This window comes from Centrocercus urophasianus, unplaced genomic scaffold (genome assembly GCF_019232065.1).
Source record: "Centrocercus urophasianus isolate 14NV4802_14NV808 unplaced genomic scaffold, USGS_Curo_1.0 seq_73, whole genome shotgun sequence".
In the NCBI taxonomy this organism is placed as follows: domain Eukaryota; kingdom Metazoa; phylum Chordata; class Aves; order Galliformes; family Phasianidae; genus Centrocercus; species Centrocercus urophasianus.
In genome coordinates, this window is record NW_024885344.1 from 2,923,304 (window position 1) to 2,938,448 (window position 15,145).

The window sequence follows — 15,145 nt, forward strand, 5'->3', positions numbered from 1 at the left end:
AAAATGCTCTCAACTCACTGTGCTGCCTAATGTATTTTGCATACAAGGAACTGTTGAAAGGTTGGATAATGTAATGGACTCAGTAAATCAGCACTGGAATTTTGGTGAAGACTTTGTTCTCTACTTTCAGTCACAGCCATACATATATATCTGTGGGTTTTTTTCCTATTTGCCAATGCCTTGTATATTCCAGTTTGAATTTCCCAGTAATTCAAGAAATCTTTCTTGCTTTAGTTGTTCTATTTTTATGTAAATTCAATGCAAATATTTGTGATTTTAATAATATTTAGGTTATGTGTAGATATGAGGTGTGTGGTACTTGTGTAAAAATCAGCTTTGTCCATTAATTGAGATTCAGTCCGTATTTGTTGTGATTTGATGCAGGTTGAATTGACCTCAGTGTTGCTATATTGAATTACACTAGTTAACAGTTTAACCTGGGATTCTCTGTGTGTTTCAGTGTGTTATTGTCTGTGTTCATCATTATTCATGTGCAGTAGGTGCAGTAGGATCACAGCTGAAAGTTCTGAGGATTTAAATCAAGTGACCTGTGGCTGCTTACAAAACTGTAGAATCACAGTATCGTGGCATTGCATTTGAGAGGGACCTCTGGAGATTGTCTAGGCTGATACTGTGCTTTAAATAGTCATCTAAAGCAGGTTGTTCAGGACCACATTTATCTGTATTTTGAGTACCTTCAAGGATGGAGGCTTCACAGCCTCTGTGGTTGTGTCCTTACCTGGTACTGAGGAACCTAGATGTGCTCGCAGCACTACAGATATGTCTCAGGGATGCTAGACAGTGGAAAGAGATTCCAGGGAGAACTCCATGCATTCCTGATGCTCTTAAATACAGAGTAATTCCTCCTGCTTGCCTTCTAGACTGCCCCTTCCTAAAAAGCTTGTATCTATCCATAACCTCACTGCTGCAGGAAGGTACCACCATATCACTCAGTGCACTTTGCCAGCCTGATCTACCACTTTCTAATTTATTGGTAGCCTTTAGTCTCCTTATGTAAAGTTCTCATGACTAGTTTGACCAGCCTGCTGGAAACGGCAACATTTTATAAAAAGCAATTCAAAAGTGCAGCAACTTCTATTTCCATCTGATAAGTAAGTAGCTGCTTTGAGTGTGCTACTAATCCCCAAGTAAAACAGAGCTTTAATTTGAGAACCTGCATGTTTAATCATAAAGTTTTTGAAAAATGCACATTTTCTTTTTAAGATAGGACATTTCTTCATGAGAGACATGGGTTTCTTTGCGGGGAAGAATACTTCATGTAATAATTGTTTCTCCTGGTCAAAACCTGCTTGTGAATCTTTAATTTATTTCTACATTAGAATAGCTCTCTATACTGAAGATTGTAATAAAGTTAAACACTGCTTATGAATAAGCATTTAAGTACTTTAGATGGAAAGCAAAATAGCAGCATCAAAATTTGCGAGCAGTGTCAGATATGTTGTATATGGTGTCCTGCTTCTGATTTAGAGACCACTTTATCTTCCATAAGAAGATGCAGTATGGAAGAAAGGGAAACTGTGAGAGGACAAATGCATGGTTTTTGAAGGTGAAAGAAGCCCTGGCATCTTTGCGGGGAGATCTGCGATGCAGCAACATTGATGTTCCTTCCAGCCAAGAATGATATTCTGTAATAATTTCTTTGCTTTTGAACCTGAAATCAGATATGTAATAAAGTTGTGGTCTGAGTGTAAACCCTGATTCTGGAGCAGAATTGCTTTACTACTGAATGATTCTGTACCACAGCTACTACTGCTGGTTGGCTGTGATCTCCAGGATGTTCATAGTTCAGTGATTTTAAGGTCTCAGTTGCAAAGACATTTTTAGTATGGATGGACAGTATCTTTTTAGCTTTCTGCTCTGTGCAAACTAAGTCAGACTGTTCTGCTCTTTGACTGTGCAGAGTCTTGAGTTAAACTAGAGAGTCAGGAAATTCTAGTACTATGCGCTCCTGTAGTTGAGGAGCTGGGGTAAAGCTGAGCTTGGAGAATTCATTGTGAAAACAGGTCTGAAAACAAGTATCATTCTTGGGTTGCAGTTGAAATCATACAGTGGCCAAGGCTTGTCTTTCTGTCATGATTGTGTTTGGTTACTGCTATCTCTTCTTAAAAAGTAGATTTTTTTTTCCTCCTCACGTTAATGGTGACAGAATGGAGGCTTAGAAAAAGTTTACTACCATATTATATTAAACTATGTTCTTTCTTGATATTAAGTATTAAAGTTTCAGACTTTCCTTCTTTTGAACTTGAAAGGAAAAAAAGTGAAAGCATCTTATTTACCTATTTCTCTCTGTCTGCAACCATACTACTGTCCAGATAGATCTCCATTCCTGCAATAGTGTTGCTTACAGCTCTGCTGCCTGGAAACTTCTAGAAAGCTTTAGTTATCTGACCACTAACAGAATTTTCCTTGAGCCACAGCACGTATTGAGTGAAGATATAAAAGAAGGTGTCAATCCTACGGGTCCTGTGAGCAATTAGCACAGTTGCAAAGCAGAACTCATTTGTGCTGTCATCTTACTAGCTAGTTTCTCTATTATAGATAGGACTATTTTCTTGTAACTCATTGAGAAACAGTAAATTTGGTAGCATTTGGGAACTGCTGTAATTGTTCCTTTAAGGTGGTTTCTGAGGAGGATGCTGAATCTGAATTTATTCAGAATCCTTCCCTCAAGGCATGGTACCATAGAATCGTAGCATCATGGAATGGGTTGGATTGATAGGGAACTTAAAGCCCACCCAGTCCCAACCCTTGCCATGAGCAGACCTGCCATCCCCCACTTGAGGCTGCCCAGGGCCCCATCCAACCTGGCTTTGAATGCCTCCAGAAATGCACTGAGAAGTCTGATACAGTGGGGAAGATTTGCAACTCAAGCAAATTCAGGCAGTATGGAAGCAAAGGGAGCCTTAGGTTTGTTTCCGTGGTGTGTTCCATGTAAGAGAGGGAAGAGTTTGGTGAGGGAGAATATGACATTTTCCTTCAAAATGCTGTTTCTGTTTTAATAACTTTAGAAGTGGAGCATATTAGCAATGGAATGTTTATCTAAATAAAGATTTATAATTTAATTATCTTTTATTTCACTGTGCTGCCTTTATGGCATCAAACTTCTCTCTAATATGGTAAAAATGTCAATGGCCATGAGCTTCCAGAACTGGAAGACTGCAAAGCTGCAATCCTCTTACAAAATAAAAAGCCGACTATCATGGAGTAAACTCCTTATAACCCCACTTTAACAGTATTTTAAATTAACATTTGAAAAATACTGGCTAAGATATATAGCTTTTGTCTTTAGGTTATTATTATTTTGAGTTTGGTGAAAAATCTTTCTTAAAGGATGGATGCTACACTGACACAGAGCTAAAGGGAAAGCTTTACAGCAGAAATTGTTCATTGACTCTATGACTGCAAGTGTGGAAAAGCAGAAAGAATTAGATAACATTAATTGAAGAAACACAGCAAAGCCAAGGCACAGGATTGGTGTATAAACAGCTTTAACTGTATGTATTCATCTCGGTTGCTCTGAAAACAAACAGAAGATTACTGGGATAAGATTAACTGTAACAAATGCAAGAAACTGTATGAAGCGGTTGGAAAAGCTTTTTATAGTAGAGCAGTTAAATCTAGTTAATTGTGTTTGATTTTTGTTTTCGTAATTATTTCCATTGTTCCACCAAACTCCTGCTGGATATCCGACATGGTCGAGCTGTCATGCAATAATTGGAAGAGGAAGAAAAAAAAAAAAAGAATTGAAACTGAATACCAATGTGATTAGTGTTGTGTTACATGCTTTAATATATGTGCTGCTCATATTGGTTGAGAGCTGCCTCATGCTTAGCTGAGGAGATAATCCTTGATTTAAAACAAAGCAACCGCTCTGACAAGGTAATGTGGTTAATGGAAGCGTTTAACCATATGCAAAGATAATGAAAGGCTTTCAGCTCACTGTTGCTGAGTAGTAAGGAGGTCATGAGTAAGCTTTTGCAATGAGAAACCCAATTTATTTTAATTCCCACTGCGACCTCTCACACAGGCATTGTCCAGGCTCTTAGCCTTTTATAGCATGGTTAATAACAATCAAGCTGGCCTGAGGTTGCTGTGTTACTGACTTTTGATCTGTACATGTGCAGTAGGTTTTATAACTCTTGAATTTCAGAAGTGTAGAGCATCTGGCTGACAGCACGACATACATGATGGCATGCCTACAGTCGACTGCTGTGGCTATTATTTATTTCATCAGATTTCTGAAAAATAATGACATCACACCTGTGGAGCATATTCAGTACATTAAAAATTGTAGATGAACACCCTCAATGTATATGACTTCTGTGTATCTGTGGTAGAGGCAGAAAATCTGATTTTGCCTGGAAGAGTGAAGACCGTGTTTCAAACTGTTTATCTTGAGCTACAAACATTGGACAATAAATTAAGAGAATCATGGAAGCATTAAAGTTGGAAAAGGCCTCTAAGATCACCTGGTCCTACCGCCAGCCCATCCCTGTGATGCTCACTGTGTCCCTCAGTGCCACATCCACACGGTTATGGAACACCTCCAGGGACAGTGAGTGACTCCATCACCTCCCTGGAGGATCCATTGGCTATTTGGTAGTTGGACTGTCTCAGCTACAATAAACTGCTTTTAAGACCCCTCGACAAGTTAGAGTGTGGAGGACCAGAGGATGCCGTGGGAGGGGTCTTAAACGCAACAGTGAGCTCATGTGACGGAAAGGAGCACAATGCTGCCCTGTTCCGTGCTCAGCCATTGCTCAGCCAGCTTTGTCACTTTCCTTTCATGACAGACATCAAGCTGAAACCTGATGAATTGAAAGAAAATCTCATTTAAGAACTGCATTATCTTCTTTCAATTTGTATGCTGGCATGTTAGGTTAAAAAAAAAAAAAAAAAAGTAAAATGTATAAAAAATAAATGATAGAGTAAAATCTTCCCTTTTAAGCTGAGCATTTTCTTTACCATTCATGGACCTTTCATAGAATTGCTTATGTAGATTTTGCACATGATGCATTGTCTAGTTGCAAAAAAATATTCAGTAGATGTGGTGATTATATTCTCTGGAAACTAATATCTAAGACTCAAGAAGCATTTCACTGCTTCTGGAACTTGGGAAGGAAGGTGGAAACTTCCTTTAAAATAGCTTGTGGATCTTTTCTCCTTTAAAGCACTAAAAAATGAAGTACTTCAGCATTTACCAGGGTGATCCATCACACGCTTACTTGCCATTCCAGGAATTTTCCCAAATATCTTCCTAGTGAGCTGAAAGATGTGCATGAATATACAGAATGATACGACTGTGGTTTTTGGTTTTTTTTTTGTTTTTCTGATTAATTACAGTTTGCAAAAGACTGAATGTCCCACACTCCTGCCTTTCTGTTGAGAATTCAGTGTTGCTCCTTATACTTTCTTAACTTTCTAGGGTGTTTTACATTCATGGGACAGAAAATATATATTTCATCCTTCTCATTGACCTATTGACCTCAACTCTTTGAAAGAGTAGATAATAGCACGACAAGAAGAAATGGTTTTAAGGTGAAGGAGGGAAGTTTTAAGTTGGATATCAGGGAGGAATTCTTTACTATGAGAGTGGTGAGGTGCTGGAACAGGCTGCCCAGAGAGGTTGTGGATGCCCCGTCCCTGGAGGTGTTCAAGGCCAGATTGGATGGTGCCCTGGGCAGCCTGGTCTAGTATCAGATAGGGAGGTTGGTGGCCCTGCTTGAGGTGGGGGGGTTGGAGCTTCATGATCCTTGAGGTCCCTTGCAACCCAAACCATTCTGTGATTCTATTCAGGAAGCTCATTTTCTTGGGTATTTAAAAGAATATGTAAGAAAAACTGATTTTGTTTTTAATACACAGCCTGAGGATGAATTAGTGCACTAGCACTACTATAATTCAGACTGTGTAGCCTGGGTGCCATTATCCTGAAAATTTGTACCACCTTTGCAATGGCATCATTTCAGGAACATTCAGTGTGGATTCTCTGGGCTTCATAGGTATTGTTGGTAGGAGCAGCATGTGACTAAAGCACACTGCATTGCAAAATGTTGCTACTGCAGAGTAACCCTGCTTGTGAGTTAATTACTTCAAAGATTATTTTCGTATGTATTGATTGATGCTAATGGCGCACTCCATGATGTTATAGAGATGGAGAAATATATAATTTCTACTTCAAGTAAATGATTTTGTGTAGTAGTTTGCAACATATATACAAATAGCAAGTGTGGAACACAAAACCCAGGAGAATTATCTGTGCTTTCAAGTAGTCATGTAAAGGAATCTCTTCAGAGTAGTTGTACCAGCTGTGTGATGTAAGGAAAAGAAATGAAATGTAATCGCTATCCAAATTTAAGTGAATAAAGTTAAGAATCCTCCACAATTTATCTACTAAATGTGTGTCTCTGTCTAGCAGAGTGTCTTTAATATCACAGCTGTTCATATTAAGTCTGTCCACATATTTTTTGCAGAATCTCTATGGTGAGGCATTCACTCAGGTGAAAAGCTGACACAATGGAATGCTTTTTGTGCTGGCTCTGGACAAATTATATTCCATTTTATCAGTTCCAAGGTCAGAAGTGCTGCCATGTCTCTTAAACTATAGTTTAAGAGGGTTTTTTTTGTAGTAATGTAGGCTCTGTTGAACATTTGAGGAAGGGCTGTAAGTTTCTCTGATTACTGCAGCCTGATATCCCCAGCCGCCAAGTTGTCTCAACTTTCTTCTCTTGTCTATAATTCTCTTTTTTGCTGTAATTGGATTTCAGAATTGACTTTCAGAGCAATATATGCAGAGTTGTTGAGCACAGACATAATTTAGAGGCACACAGTAGTTATTGTTAATATTGTTAAAATATTGTTGAACTTTGTAGAAATGCTTTAATTACTGATTTCAGTTACAGTGCTAGTTTAAGGATGAACCAAAAGTTTCTGTTAGGAAATTCCTTGTTCTGCTTCTGTCTATTCTTCTTTCTCTATCATGTTTGCACAGCAATTTTTAAAATTAGGAAACAGAAGCCCTTTCACACAAAGTCTGAACTGAACTTTTCCAACTTAATGATTCCCTTTCCTTTTCCAACTCTCTAGTTTAACACCAGCCCCTTTCCTTTTCCAGCCCCTCAAGTTTAACACCAGCCTTTCTGTACTTGCTTTCCTTTAAATACATATATATATAAATCTATATATAAAGCAAGGTATGTAAAACATGTGCTCTGCATGTCTGCACTGGTGTTGGAATATTCATTTTCCTGTGAGTAAATATCACTAGATTATTCTGCCATCTAAGCATGTGAAATGCATAACAATTATTTAAAATACATTAAGATCCTATTTTTGCGCATAAAAATGATGATGCTCTTCAGAATCTCCTTTTATTATTGCATACAGCGTGAAGGTCCTCATACCACCTGTTTGTGACTAAGGAGTCTTCCTTGCCTATTTTTCCTTCCCTTCTCTTTCATAAGTTCATCTGCACTGAGCTCAACGCATTTAGCAAACTGGTCATTTTAACAGCACCCCTCGCCCCCTGGACTTTACCTTTCATTCATTCTTCAATCACTGTCTTGAGTTCATGACCACCTGCAGCCAGCTCATTGATTCAGTGGTGTGACTTTTGCTCTTTGGAAGCAGTTGAAGGAATGTGAGTGGATTTCTCTTATCTGTCCAGGGGCATCACCACACATAGGCATCAGAGAATCAAGAATGTCTTTAGAGTAAATGAGAAGCGAATACATGACAAATAGAGGTGACAATTCTTTGTGAGATCAGCTCAGTGTGTGTTTAGATGTTATGATGTGTTCTGTTGATGGTCCTGTAGGGGACTTCTAAAACTTGCTTTATTATTAAGTAGTTATGGGTGACAATGAAATGAGTACTGCTTTGCAATTGCAATAACACAGTTTTTGGCTTTCATCTTCTAACTCTTTAGGAATACTGGCATAGTCCTCATTTCTGTAGAGAGATAAGCTGTTGAAATATTTTTTCCTTTCCTTTTCAGGAAGTAATATGTGGGAGGCTGTGGACTATTTGCTTCCGACATAGGAACAGCACTGGGTTGGGAATCTGAAACTCCTGAGAGAATGCTGGGAATCTGCAGAGGGAGGCGGAAATTCCTGGCTGCCTCTCTGACCGTCCTCTTCGTGCCAGCCATAACGTGGATTTATCTGTTTGCTGGGAGTTTTGAAGGTAGGAGGGGAGTAATGGCTGGGTAAAAGCGTGTGTTGAATGATTTGCATTGGAGCAGACAGACGTACATCAGGCATCGCTGGTTTTATTTAAATAAAGCCGGTTTGATTTGTGTAGGAAAATGACTCCCAGCATGCAGACTTCAACAAAGGGCTTTCCTTACTGTGTTCTCACTGCTGAGGAGCAGGTAATTGCTGTTCAGTTTTCCTCTAGTCCTTGAATTTAAATGCAACCAAAACTCTGATTTTCCCTAATTTATTTGACCTCTATGTTTTCTGATTCCTAAAGGTGGATCTATCTTGTACACTGTAAGATTTCATTTCCACTAAAATTATTGTCTTATTTTCAGTTCTGCTCTTAATACTGTTTAGAAATGTTTAAAAAGGTATGAATTATAAAAAATACGTATTCTGCACACATTTTACACAACTCCTGTTTTTATGAATGTGTGTGTGAGTCTTCGTATGTATGGATGGTATGGGTCATGGAGTTTAATTTTGTGGTATGAAGCAGGAAGTGTATCTATCTTCTGTAAAGACCAGGAAAACGTGTACCTAGTATGGTTCTGTATGTTGTGAACTCTGCTAGGTGGGGGTCACTCATCTGCAGGCTGTCTCTTGTCCAGTGGCCTCATGGCCTGAGTGGGCCTCTATTCACTGAAACAAGAAACAGGTTCTTAGTTTGTGGAATGGGAGGTGGTGTGGTGGAACTACACTCTGTGAAGTAAACATTGCAGTAAAGAAATCATGAGACAAGGGCTTATACTCAGTGCATCCCACAGCGCATTGAGGGTTAACAAAACTTTCAGAGTGCTAGGTTTGCCCAGCACTGCCATCTTCTAACCGTTCTCCACACCTACAGTGGTAATGCTGCATTGCCCTCTGTGTCTGTAACCATGACCCATGCAATGATCCATGATTATTGTTGTTTGGGGAATGAGTGTGTGGGCTTGGAGGTCAAAATGGAAATAGGTGTAGCCCTGCCATGCAGATTTTGGTGAGTGTGGCATGCAGGCTCTTCTTCATTGCTGGTGAAAATGCATTGCTAATAGTGGTTACTGTGTTGAAAAATAGCGTTTTGAAGCTGACAATTTGCTCTCTCAAACAGTTATGATCTTTGTATCAATTGTAGTTTCCATGCAAACAAATAGGACAGATTACTTTCAGAGCAACCTAACTATAACTGTATCACATTTCCTAAAAAGTGCTTAAATATACACAGCCTGAACAACACCTGGCTGAGCAGCTAGCAGAGTGCCTGGGAAGTGTTCAGTCTGGGACTTGCTGTGCAGCTAGTCTGCTTTCACCATACAGAGCAGCCAGTATGTCATTGTGAATACCCCCGAAATGTTCTGTTTTCATTTGGGATGTTCTTCTGCAAAAGAAGACAAGAAAATAATTGTATTACTTCTGAGTCTTCTTCCTGTACAGGAGCTATGTCCAGGTCCTGTCCAGGTTCTGTCCATTTGCTACTAACACTATGCCCTGTTTTAAAAGCTGAATTCTATGAAATGTTTTATGGGTTTCCAATTTGGTTATATATAAATACCAACGTGGCTGAAACCTGCAAGCACATGAGGCTGTTTTCTTGCCATTTGCCTTGTGTGAAGACTATTAGTTCTGGCCACTGCCTCTGTGCTTATTTTGCCAGAAGGATGAACACAAAAAATCAATGAATACCTGAGGCATATTTCTTTATGAAATCAGTTTGAATCCAGGTCCCTGTGGGTGGCCATTGGATGTTACACCTGGGACAGCTCTCCTTCCTCTGCATTTTTCAAGCAGAGATCTTCAAATTTGCATATGTTTATCAACTTGCAGCCATATAACAGGTAGTTTTAATAATCAGACCTGAAACAAGCAGTACTTTGCCTTTTCAGCTGTGTATCTGATGAACTTTTTTCTGTTCTTGAAGGAGTTCAGTGCAGTTAGGTGAGGTTAGAAAATGTTGTGTCCCTTATTACTTGTTACTAAGCAGCTTTTTGTTGCTTTTATTTTGTTTTTTAAAGATAGAGCATTTCATTTCTGTCAGTAGCCATGTTATTTTGGCAAGCTTAAAAACCATTTCTTAGTTATCTTAACATAAGGAAGGGTGTTTCATCCTTTTAAAAATTGTTCAAACACAAAAACTGTTCAGCTTACAGTCTGATAAATTTTAAAATTCATTGTTTTAAATGTCAAGCAAGCTTCTTTTATGTAATCCTGGCTGAGCAATTTGTGCTTGGTTTCAAAAAAAAATTGGATTCCAAGTTAAATTACAAGTAAGGGCATCTAAAGATTTTTAGTGCATATTGCGTACATCTCTGAATTGGTTGTATGTCAGGTATAAATATTTGCTTATGCAAATTTATTTGGTTACTTAAAATTCTGCCTCAATGGGCAGTAACTCTGTGAGCTCATTCTAAAATGAAACACTTATGGGATTCACATAAAACTGAAAATATATGGGGTGCTGGCTGCATATTTGAACGGTAATGATCTAGCAGTCAGAACAGTGCTGATTTTGTTTGATTTTTAAAAGCTGAGCAAATGCAGCCCTCACCTTTTTGTTTTTAGAAGAATATTATGCTGCCTTATTGTAATGACTATTTTAATTGTGTCCACAATTGTAAATGGAGTACTGCTTTAAATTCCTGCGTGTAGAATCCTTTGTTTTTACAGAGGGCTCAATACAGATCTTGAAATTTGCTTCTACATGCTATTTGAGGTGACTTAAAGCTCTCAGTGTGAATTAATCTTAAATGAAACCAGGCAGCAAAGCACATTACTGATTAAGAAGCCTTGCACTGGAAAAGGGCTGCAAGCAATGCAAAGTTATTAACTCTTTCCGTTATCTCTCTGTGGCTGTTTATTTTACTTTATTCTATTTTACTATATGGCTGAGGGGTGATCAAATCTTAATTTATTGGTTGAAAACTGGGGTAAGTTAAAATATTTATTTAACCAAATAATAAGTAGCATTTTCCTAAGCTTGTACATTAATGGCCAGACAGTTGAAGCTGTTCTTCAATTTATCTGACTTCTTGGTTTTTTTGCACCACTTTGGTCTGCATGACTATTTTATGTATTAATGTCTTTATGCGTTAATGCATACTTGAGTAAAAAATGCCCCAACAGCATGGTACTTTGATTTGAAACAAGTGGGAGCGGAGAGTCCTCTGCAGCTTCTGGCACTAGGTGTCTGTGATTAAACACAGGTGCTGCTAGGAATATTCTTTTCAGTTCCTCTGGGTTCAGATTCAAGTAAATGGTTCTTGTTACACTTTTCTCCACTGGATTAAAGGAACAGCCTTACTGAATTCTTAAGGTTGGAAGGGACTCCAGATGCTCTCTGGTTGAACTTGTTTAAACAGGATCAGGTCAGATGACTTTATCCAGTCATATCTTGAAAACCTCCAAGGATGGAAACACAACATGGCTGCTCTGAGCCACTTGTGCCACTGCTGACTGTCTGCTGGACTGCCATCAAGTGGGAGAGTTTCTTGCTGTATCTCTTTTGAACTTCCTTTGTTTATGGCTGGTGGTTGATGTCCCTCATCCTACACAGTGCATTTCTGTGCAGAGCCTGGTTCCATCTTCTTGCATCTGCTATAGGAACTGGAGCCATGCAGTAAGTCCCCTGGATCACCTCCAGGCTGAACAACCTTGGCTCTCTTGGGACAAGCAAGCAATTCAGCAACCAAACAGCTTTGTAGGCCTACTTCGTTAATGTCTTTTTTAAATGGAGGGCCCCAAGCTGGACACAATATGCCAGATGTGGTCCAATGAGTATCAAATCAAGGGAAGTGGTCATTTCTCTCAGCCTCTTTCCTGTGTTCCTGTTGATTGTTCCCAGCTTGCATTGCTGTCCAGGCATACTCCTGGGTCATACATAACGCAGTGTCCAGCAAGACCCAAGTCCTCCCAGAAGGTCTAGCCCCCAACTTGGATAGAGGAATTCTGTGGGAAACATTAAAAAAAATTGCATCTACTGGTCTCTCATATTCACAGCTATAATCACTACATTGCAGAAAGCAGTCAGGTTGGACATATGTGATTTACCCTTGGTAAATCCATACTAATTTCACTGTCGAGGCTCAGTGTGTTTCCTTTTACAGGTACTTACACAGAGCAGTTGAATCACTTCTCAGTTGTTTTTTTTCTTTCCACTAAGCTAAACTAGTTGAGCTGGCTGAGTTGTCATGGCAAAGAATTTTGTAGTCTTCTTCTTTCTGCAGTTGTTTGTTTGTTTGTTTCAGAGCATTGGAAGCAAATGACTCTTCAGTACTTACACCTGCAATGCTGCATCCTGAAGTTATTTTTTCTTGATGCAATTAACAATTACATTACTGCTTTGTTTTCATACATCTAAGGACTTCAGTTATTAGTTTGCCATAGCATAGCGGTGAGTCCACATTTAAAAACCTTTAAGCACTGTATTAGTAGATCTATAAAGTAAAATATACTCCAATGTTATCAGTTCCGTTGGTGTATATAAATATGTATGTATATGTTACATACTTACATATACATATGTTACATATTTACATATGTGTATGTAAATAGCCTGAAAGTCTGTAGAAGGAAATTTTGTTTTCATTTTGTTTTTTGTTTCTGTTATCAGAAATGATGATGTCTGCTGTGAAAGTAATTCTTATTTTATTATGTTTGCCCACAACATCAGAGATGGATGTTGGCAGTGTGGTAGTAGAGGTTGAATCTTCCCACCAATATCTCATTATTTTTTGTTGTCATGTGACAGATGGCAGCAGGGGCAGTCTGACAAAACGGTGTCTGACATGGAAATGTGTATGAAACGAAGGTGTGTCATTGAATTCCTCCATGTGGAGAAAATGGAACCCACTGAAATTCACTGATGCTTGCTGAACGTTTATGGAAGACCACGCAGTGGATGTGAGCACACTAAGGCGATGGGTAGTGTGTTTCTGCCATGGTTACAGCAATTTGAAAGACAATTCAAGTTCTGTACAGCCCCATGGATTTTTATGAGTGCAGCATGCAGGCTTGTTTATCAAAGGTAAAAATGCATAGCCAGTGGTGGTGACTGTGTTGAAAAATACTGTTTTGTAGTTGTCTGTTGCAGTTTCCATGGAAATAAATAGGAGGCGTTACTTTCAGAACTACCTATGTGCAAAGCAGCCTCCTGCATCGCAGCTGTCACTCAAACACTGCCTTGAAATATTTATTGGAGGTTTCATTATCCAAGCTGTGACAGCAGTAGCTACTAAAAGCCTCATTAATCAAGTATAAATGTCTATTAAGGTTGTGAACTAGAATATTAAAGAGGATTTTGAATGTTATATAGCCTTAGAATGTACCTGGTTACTGTTGTTGTTTTTAACGATGCACAAGGGCAGCATAATTTCAGTTATCAGTTACTTTGAATGAAAAAGCTAATTGTTCCAATATTCTTAAATTACATTCAAAAGGCAAAGAAATAGAGTGGGTAGGATTGAGTGCATTTAGAACAGAGAAGAGGAAACTGAAGTGATATGTAATGAATTTTCATTAGGAAGAAAACAGCAATTTCACTAACCAACAGTCGCTTCAGAAATGGCATCATTTTCGCATATATGTTGCAGTTTACCATCCCCTTTATTGTGGAGGTCAAGTAAAATGGATACTTGAAGTGTAAGTTGACATCACGGATTCCTCAGAGGAGTGTCCACTGTGGCTTTGCGCCCTCAGCATGTTTACCATTATGTCCATCTGACAGGATGAAAATGCACTGGAGTTACCAGTCTTTGTGTGGCGGATCCGCTTGAAGTTGGAAGCCCTGGAATGTCTGTTCAGGGCTTCTGTTTAGAAAATGTATCACAGCAAAGGAAGAATCAATAATGTAACTTATAGATGAAAACTGGAGAAGAGGTTGTTTGAGATCATGTAGGGTGTCTTTGAGAGAGATGAAGTTGAGTGTGTTTTTTGTTAGCTTCTGGACTAGAATTTTAAGATCAAGAGGTCTTCCTTCTTTCCTACTTTCCTGTATTGTCCTCTTTTCACTCATGTGTTGGGCAGCTGTCATTCCCTGACAGAGACTGTACTTCAGTCCAAGCAGTCTGTAGGGGTGATTGAAACCAGAGTTGGGCAAACACCTCATAAAATACAATAAAGTGAAATGAAGGAAGGCTGCAAATACTCATCTTAGTATTTAAATGGGTTGACTTTGATGCTGTTCATACTCTTTTTGTGTATGCTTTCCATAAATATTCTAGTGAATATGTTAATTGGGAAGACTGTCTAACAGGAACAATGAATATCCAGTTTTAATATTCATGGGAGGCAGATTTTGAAGTCATATTTGTGAATACTTGAATCAGACAACTGATTCTAGGAGTTCAGCTTTCTACAGTTAAGCGCCAAAAGTTTATCACATGATCTGTGTGCGTGATGAAAACTGCTTGAATTTTTAATGCTTGCAATAAATTGCTCATAGCAAGAGTCAAATAAGTAATTAATTGCTAAAATGTTTATCAGATACTTGCAAACGATGAACAAATATTAGAAAATAATCCTTTCACAGACAATGTAATCAGAAAGAGGCAAAATCTGAAATTGCATTTTTTCATTACGATTTGCACAGTTTGCTTGAATTTTATCCCTTGTGTGTCTCAACAGGATTAAGCAAGAAAATTTAATCCAATGTCCATTTAAAGTACAAGTTTCAAGCTCTGTATTGATCCTGTCTTTTTAATAAAGTTCAGAGAAAGGAGGTCCTGAAAGAATGCCTCTGCTTATAATAAGGATATTGCTGTGGTAAGAGCCAGAACAGGACAGCAGGAGATGTATTTTAGTTAAGATTGGCTTACTGTCTACCCCTTCTTGCATGCTGCTTCTGTGCACATTTCCATCCTGGAGAGGTTTACTTCTCTTCTGTTATTTTTTTAGGAGATATGCTGACAGTTGTCACTTCAGCATTCTCTTTATCTCAGCTGCAATCAAGATAT

The 15,145-nt window shown here is 38.6% G+C and overlaps 1 protein-coding gene across 3 annotated transcripts in view; it reads left to right on the forward strand.

Annotated features, from left to right (window-relative positions):
• LARGE1 (LARGE xylosyl- and glucuronyltransferase 1) overlaps positions 1-15,145 on the forward strand; it is a 279,742-nt gene that overhangs the window by 71,362 nt on the left and 193,235 nt on the right. For all 3 annotated transcript variants that reach the window (XM_042837889.1, XM_042837887.1, XM_042837888.1), the window contains exon 3: positions 8,015-8,202. In XM_042837889.1, the coding sequence (XP_042693823.1) occupies positions 8,097-8,202 (106 nt within the window). In that variant the 5' untranslated portion in view covers positions 8,015-8,096. The remainder of the gene's footprint in view (positions 1-8,014; positions 8,203-15,145) is intronic.